The following is a 7,952-nucleotide window of genomic DNA, read 5'->3' on the forward strand; positions in this document are numbered from 1 at the left end:
CCAGATCATGAGGTCATGGACATATTAAAGCCAATTATGAAATCCAATAGGAAAATCCAAAATTTTTCCCAGAGTCATTAAAGTTTGAAATTCTACTCATATTTGACACCAGTAGGGATATGTACAAAGGGCAAAAGAAATAGAAACCTATGCTGAACAAAGGAGTGGGAAGAGGTTCATCTGAAACATAAATATCAGCATGGATCTCGGTAGAATGGTCTTTCTGTGCTGTAGGCACGATACTGTACCTAACCTTCACTCAGCCCCTGACACAGCAAACATGTAGAATCACAATCATTTCCAGCACAGAAAGAGGCCATAGATTCTACGCTGGCCCTCTATGGAATGATCTAGTAAATCCCACTCCTCTTCTTGTTCCCTTTCACCGCTATCCCCTCCTCCATAGATTTACTTCCTTCAAATGTCTATCCAATTTCCTTTTGAAATCATGGATTATTTCCGCTTCCACTGCCTTCATGGGCAGTGAGTTCCATGGACACATGGAGCCAAGGGAGAGAGCCAGCAAGTTGCCCTTTATATCAAGGTGCAATTCAACTGGGTTTGGCTCCAAATCAAAATGTTCATAAATAATATTTGAACTTCTGTCTTCATTGCAAATATAGAAGCTTCCTTGGTAATGCATGAGGCACACACTTACATCTGTTCCCTTAGCCTGGATTTTGAGAACAGGTTCAGCATACAAGTCTTACCTAGGGGCACCACTTCACATGAAGCATGGCTGACCACATGGTCTCTCCCATTGTTACCCCGTGAAATTGGTGCATAGAAAGGATTTGCAGGTTGATAATCAATCTGTTTGGCCACATTATGAACACACTGTGGCAGTCTTGTCCAGTCAAGGCACTCAGAGCAGGGGCTCTACCCACTGCACAACAAAATTTCTCTTCATAACTCAAAAGATGCTCAGATAACCATTCCTTCACTTGGCCTGTGTGCAAGTGCTCTGGTTTGCTCCTTCTCTCTCTTTCTCACTCACTTCCTATCCTTCAACCATCTCTACAGTTTACCACAACCTCTCAAATGGAGCAGGAACTGGTGCATTGATTGTGTCTCATTTACTGCAATAGCAGAGTTCCTTGCTCCCACTACCAGCAGTCTATTGAGGAAGTGATACAGCTCAGTTCTGGTTAGCCACAGTGCGATAGTGAATTCATTTCATAACCAAGGTCAGTCATTTTCTATAAAGGTTGTTATTTCTGCATGGAACTCAAACTGTGGTGAATAGCTAACAAATTCTTAATGACTTAAACCTTCAAATTGCACAACTGTGTTAAATGCAGGAGCTGTAGCCACATACAGAATCTCAACAAGAAAATGTTTGTGAGCTTCATCAGCCCCTTCTGTACTTTCCATAATCTTATAAGAATTTATAAAATTGATAAAATTCTATTTCAAGAATGCATGAATCTCAATAATTAAACAGGGAGTCTGCCAAAGAGGGAGAGGTAATTGTCACGTAAGAGTATTGAGATGTCATTTGCTGATAAAATGGATCAAGTTGTGGAAAATGATGAAACTCCTCACTGTTCCACAGCAGCATCTGGCCATTCACCTGGGAGACACATGGGCTTGTGTCACCCTGTTAGAAATGTTCTTTCCCCTTGCTACTGACCTTTGCCAGTTGCCAGGGTTTCAAAGCAGCCTCATCCTGTGGACACTGTCTACTGGAGATCTGGAGTTCATACCCCAGCCTGGTCCAGCAGCCAATGCTGTAAGATGTTTGGAAGGCCCTTCAGCTTACTGATCTGACAGAGAATGTAGTAGCCTCTGCATCTTCATCCTGTTGGGATCAAATTGCTCCTTGCCTGAACTCCAAACATCTTTCCAGCACATCTTAAACCATCCCTTGCTTCAGCACCATTCGGTCAAAATCCTGGAATTCCCTTCTTCACAGTATTGTAAGTCTACACACCAAATGGATTGCAGCAGTTCAAGAAGGCAGCTCACCATCACCACCTCAAAGGCAAGTAGGAACGGTCAATAAGTACTGGCAGAGTCAGCAAAGCCCACAGCTCGTGAATGAACAACAAATAAACTCAACTGTCTCAGTGTAGTGACTGAAAAACATTTAAATCCAAATGTACTGCCATCCACGGGCCTCCTCTGTTACCCATTGCTTTTCTTTCCAAATCAAAGGGGTTTTGATAATTCAGAACCCATCCAATTATGGAACAAGCAAAGACTGCAGTCTCAAAATGTTCAAAAGACAAATGCCCTCCTCCTGCCCTGTTGGAGTCTCTCCGGGGTTTTGGGTTGGAGTGAGTAGATAGTAAGGAGATGTTACCATCTCCCTGGTGCTTTGAAGCAAAAACCTAGAGTCAATTACAGGATCTGATTCTGCACTAAATAATGCAGGACACGCTGGAGGTGCATCAGTCGGTGATGCAATGATGTAGATGAGAGCAGCATCATTTGAAGACCAGGCTCCATCGGTAGAACAGCTAGGACCCACCAGCACCATTGAGGACCATCCGGAGAGGCCTGAAACCCAACAAGTACAACAATAGGTTAGTTTTGTTGACACAAACCACCCACAAGAAGGCCTCCATTATTAAGCTCATTCTCATCACATCTCTTCAAGGGAAGGCAATGGCCTAGTGGTATTATCATAAGACTATCAATCCAGAAACTCAGCTAACGCTCTGGGGACCCAAGTTTGAATCTCACCATGGCAGATGGTGGAATTTGAATTCAATTTTGAAAAGAAACAAATCTAGAATTAAGAATCTACTGATGACCATGAATCCAGCATAGATTGTCAAAACATCCCATTTGGCTCACTAATGTCCTTCAGGAAAGAAATCTGCCATCCTTACCTGGTCTGGCCTACATGTAACTCCAGACTCACAGCAATGTAGTTGACTCTTAACTGCCCTCTGAAATGGCCTAGGAAAGACAGCTAGGGAAGAGCAAAAAAAGCTGCAGCACGGAGGTGTTATAACCTTTGATTGCACTGTTTGATTCCACATTACTCATTACTACGGAAGCTCTAAGGTGGATGGAAGTGAATCCTAATATGATTTGGTTGTAAACTGGAGCGGTGAGACCCTATCACAACTCTTGAGAGCCGTTTCTGGTCTTTCCATTGCCCCTACTCATCCCCACAGACTTCAATATCTACCCAGACTGAATGCACCCTCCCTTCAACATTCAATATCCAGGAACAAAAGCAGATTTACTCTGCTACAATGATTCAATGGAACGATATCTAAAGAACATTTCTCAAAATCTCACTGTTCTGTTCATGATCTGGGAATACTTAATGTCAATATCTGAAACAGGAAGTGCAGTATTCTAGCAGAAATATCTCACTGAGTGAGAAACAAGTGTCCACAAACCAATAGTGAAAATTCTACTGCTATTTGAAAATAGGGAAATAAATTAAAATGGCACCATGAGCCACACCACAAATTGTTAAGTTGACCCACCCCCACTGCTCTCAGTAATAGTTGTACACAAGCTAAAGTGAGTGTCTGATGTAAACTGGGCACCATAAGTTCTCCCTTCACCTGTACATTTTCTTCCTGGTCTGGAATGGGTCCATGCTGACTGTGTATCTGTCCCTGGAGAATGCTCGGCAGATGGTCAAACCAGTTCCGAGCTTGTTCATAGACACGACTGTGCAAGATGCAGAGGTCAGTCAGTTGGATCCCATCAACCTACAGAAAGAAAGAACAGAACTCAGAAAAGGCCATCAACTCAAATTCTCAGCCTGAGCTATCCTCAAAACCCCAATCGCTGACTCAACTCACTAAGATTTCAATAAAACAAAGTGTTATCAATCTTCTTGTCAGTTAAGTTAAAACAAAAATCAGGATTACTTGTCTTCACATTTCATGTGACCCAAAGCCTAAAAAGCAATTAATGATCTCAACCAGAGTTTACCAAACAGCAATTAGACTCTGTAGCCCTAAAGTAATAAAGCTGCCTCTTGCTGGCATAACATGACTCATTGTAAATTCTGTTTTTATAAACAGCCAACTCGTTTGTTTTTAAAAGTTTGCCAACTTTATCTTTTGTTTCCAAATTCTCAGCTTCCTTATTTGATCTCGTTTCATAAGAAGCTATATTCAAATTCATTCACTATTCCCACCAATTACATTAAACTGTTCTTCTTTGCTCTAACTTATCTTCAGTGAGAAGAATTAATCATTGACAAGTTGAAATGTAGGTCAGATCTAGTTAAAATAATGCAAAAGAAAAAGAAAACGCAAATTTCTAGCCTGCACCATCCTTTCTACTACACTGCCCCGCCCACCATCTCCCATTATTGACATGGGGCAGCACAGTCACTCGGTGGTTAGCACTGCTGCTTCACAGTGCCAGGGACCTGCGTTCAATTCCACCCTCGGACGACTTTCTTGCTATGTCTGCGTGGGTTTCCTCTGGGTGCTCCAGTTTCCTCCCACAGTCCAAAAGATGTGCAGGTTAGGTGGATTGGCCATGCTAAATTGCTCATAATGTTCAGGGATGTGCAGGCGAGGTGGGTTAGTCACGAGAAATGCAGGATTACAGAGATTGGTGGTAGGTCTGGGTGGGATGCTCTTCCGAGGGTCAGTGTGGACTTGATGGGCCAAACAGCCTGCTTCCACATTGTAAGGATTCTATAATGATGATTTCTGCTGGAAAATACACAGTTTGATTACCACCCCAGTCACAATTTCTCATTTCTGTCCTCAATACCACCAAAATGTTGATCTTTCTTCAACAGCATGAGCTCCACAATGGAGGACAAGGAGAGCTGTTGCATTAATACATTAGGTCATTTCAGATTGGTTCCATATGTTTGGCCATTCCTCACAGTAAGCACTTTCCACCAGCTGCATGGTCTGAAATTTTCATTCTGTTCCCCTTTCTGTGACATCCATGCAGCCTCTACATGGTGAGAATTGACCCTGCAGCTTGCTATGACGTGGTTGCCCCTTTACAGGAGGCGATGGCCTAGTGGTATTATCACTGGACTGTCAGTCCAGAGACCCAGATTCCAATCCTATCATGGCTAACGACAGAATTTCAATTCAATAAAAAGAAATCTGGAATTAAGAGTCTAATGATGACCACAAATCCATTGTCAAATGTCAGGAAAAACCCATCTGTTCATTAATGTGCCATTCTTACCTGGTCTGACCTACACGTGACTCCAGACCCACAGCAATGTGATTGACTCTTAACTGCCCTCTGGGCAATTAGGGATGGGCAATAAATGCTGTCTGGCCAGTGATGCCCTCATCCCATAAATGAATAAAGAAAAAAAAATGGTGCACACTTACTTGCTTGTCCTCCAAGTATTCGACATCAGCTGTGTTATACCCATCTCTATCACCTCTTCTCAACACCTTAAAGCGACGCCCTCCAACTGTGTTGACCAGAGACCGACCATCTGGGAGATTTTCACTTTCTTCAATCTTCAGCATACAGCCATAATCTGCAAAACTGAGGGCCAAACAGTGAGTTTAAGATCTAAATGCAAAACTAGAGCAAACAGTCAAATGATAAAATTAAAGTGTAGTACAGGAAACTCATAGCAGTTCAACAAACAATAAAACAGACTGTAAATATTAATTCAATGTCTCTGCCATTTTCTCATTCCTCATCATAATTCCTTTTACTGCCTTTAAAGGACAAGTATTTACTTTAGCTACTGTCTTCCCTTTTATGTACTTGTAGAGGCTCTTACAACCTGATTTTATATTCATGACTAGTTTACTCTTGTATTCTTTTTTCCATTTTATCAACTTTTTGGTGGCCATTTCTGTTTTCCAACACACTCTCAATCATCAGAGTTTCCACTGCTCTTTACAGTATTACAAGCCTCTTCTGTTAATCCATTACTATCATTAGCTTCCTGAGTGAGCAAGAAAATCCATTTGAATTGTATCTTTAACTGTTTCCTGCTGTTTATTTACCACTATATCTTTCAGTCTATTTATCCAAACAATCTTAGCTAATTCTCCCCCCGTACATATGTAATTGGCTTCAAGACTTGTTTGTGATTGGCCTATGTCACTTTCAAACTTAAAATGGAATTCAATAGCATTAGAATCACAAACGCCCAGCGAATCTGATTAATTTACCCTGCATCATGGCACAACACCAGATCTAAAATAGCTTTATACCAAGTTGGTTCCACATTTCAGGAAACTGTTGCATAAACATTGGACAAATTTAACTTTTATGCCACCCTTGCCAATTTGTTCAGTCTATTCCATACAAAGATTAAAATCACCCACAACTATTACATTGCCTTTAATATACTCCTATAAATTCCTGTTTAATGCTTTATATAAAGGTATAACTACAGTTGGTAGGTCTATAAACTACTTTTACCAGCACTTTTTGGCTCTTGCTATTTTTAGTCTTGTTACTGACTTTCTCAGCCAAGATCCTTTCTCGTGAATGTCATCCTTTTCTATCAGGCCTGTACCTCCTCCTTTGCCAAAATCTTATTTTTTTCCCTAATACATTGTGTACCTTTTGACTCCTCGACTTTGGTCACGATGTCTCTGTAATGGTGATTAGATCTAAACTATTTATCTCAACATGTCCTACTGGTATGTTCTGCTGAGATACAGAAAAAGAGCTATGATTGTTTGCAGAGCAAAGAAGGCAAAGGAATGTTTTGACACTGACATTTCAAATCTTGCATGATTGGTATGAAGTAAACAAAGGAAAATAATTTTCCCTGGCTGAGCAGTTGAGAACCAGAGGGCACAGATTTCAGGTGACTGGCAAAATGAACACGGGCAATATTAGATAACAAGGTGTAGAGCTGGATGAACACAGCAGGCCAAGCAGCATCAGAGGAGCAGGAAGGCTGACGTTTCGGGCCTAGAACCTTCTTCAGAAATGGGGGAGGGGAAGGGGATTCTGAAATAAATAGAGAGAGAGGGGGGGAGGCGGATGGAAGATGGATAAAGGAGCAGATAGATGGAGAGGAGATGGACAGGTCAACGAGGCGGGGATGGAGCCAGTAAAGGTGAGTGTAGGTGGGGAGTTAGGGTGGAAGTTGGTCAGTCCAGGGAAGACGGACAGGTCAAGGAGGCGGGGATGAGGCTGGTAGGTAGGAGGTGGGGGTGGGGGTTGAGGTGGGAGGAGTGGATAGGTGGGAGAAAGGACGGACAGGTTAGGGAAGCGGGGACGAGCTGGGCTGCTTTTGGGATGCAGTCGGGGGAGGGGAGATTTTGAAGCTTGTGAAGTCCACATTGATACCATTGGGCTGCAGGGGTCCCAAGCAAAATATGAGGTGCTGTTCCTGCAACCGTCGGATAGCATCGTTGTGGCACTGCAGGAGGCCCAGGATGGACATGTCGTCCAAGGAGTGGGAGGGGGAGTTGAAGTGGTTCGCGACTGGGAGGTGCAGTTGTTTGTCGCGAACAGAGAGTAGGCGCTCCACAAAGTGGTCCCCAAGGCTCCGCTTGGTTTCCCCGATGTAGAAGAGGCCACATCAGGAACAGCGGATACAGTATACCACATTAGCAGATGTGCGGGTAAACATCTGTTTGATGTGGAAGGTTTTCTTGGGGCCTGGGATGGGAGTGAGGGGGGAGGTGTAGGGGCAGGTGTAGCACTTCCTGCAGTTGCAAGGAAAAGTGCCAGGGGTGGTGGGGAGTGTGGACCGGACAAGGGATTCACAGAGAGAGTGGTCCCTCTGGAAGGCAGATAAGGGTGAGGAGGGAAAAATGTCTTTGGGAGTGGGGTCAGATTGCAGGTGGAAGTGTCGGAGGATGATGCGTTGGATCCGGAGGTTGGTGGGATGGTACGTGACGATGAGGGGGATTCTGTTTTGGTTGTTATTGCGGGGAGGGTGTGTGAGGGATGAGTTGCGGGAAGACGCGGTCGAGGGCATTTTCGATCACTGTGGAGGGTAAGTTGCGGTCCTTGAAAAACGAGGACATCTTGGATGTCCGGGAGTGGAATGCCTCATCTCGGGA

At 43.4% G+C, this 7,952-nt stretch overlaps 1 protein-coding gene across 1 annotated transcript; it reads right to left on the bottom strand.

The window, feature by feature from the left end:
* Positions 1-6: 6 nt before the first annotated feature.
* On the bottom strand, positions 7-5,448 carry LOC125488363 (LON peptidase N-terminal domain and RING finger protein 1-like). The gene is made up of 3 exons (XM_048621355.1): positions 5,292-5,448; positions 3,531-3,680; positions 7-2,502 (listed from the first exon to the last, which is right to left on the bottom strand). Exons 1-3 carry the CDS (start codon positions 5,433-5,435, stop codon positions 2,344-2,346), a joined length of 453 nt encoding a protein of 150 aa, XP_048477312.1. The 5' UTR covers positions 5,436-5,448; the 3' UTR covers positions 7-2,343.
* Positions 5,449-7,952: the final 2,504 nt, after the last annotated feature.

Source organism: Rhincodon typus, unplaced genomic scaffold, assembly GCF_021869965.1.
Source record: "Rhincodon typus isolate 14 unplaced genomic scaffold, sRhiTyp1.1 hic_rhity00000561, whole genome shotgun sequence".
Classification (NCBI taxonomy): Eukaryota; Metazoa; Chordata; class Chondrichthyes; order Orectolobiformes; family Rhincodontidae; genus Rhincodon; species Rhincodon typus.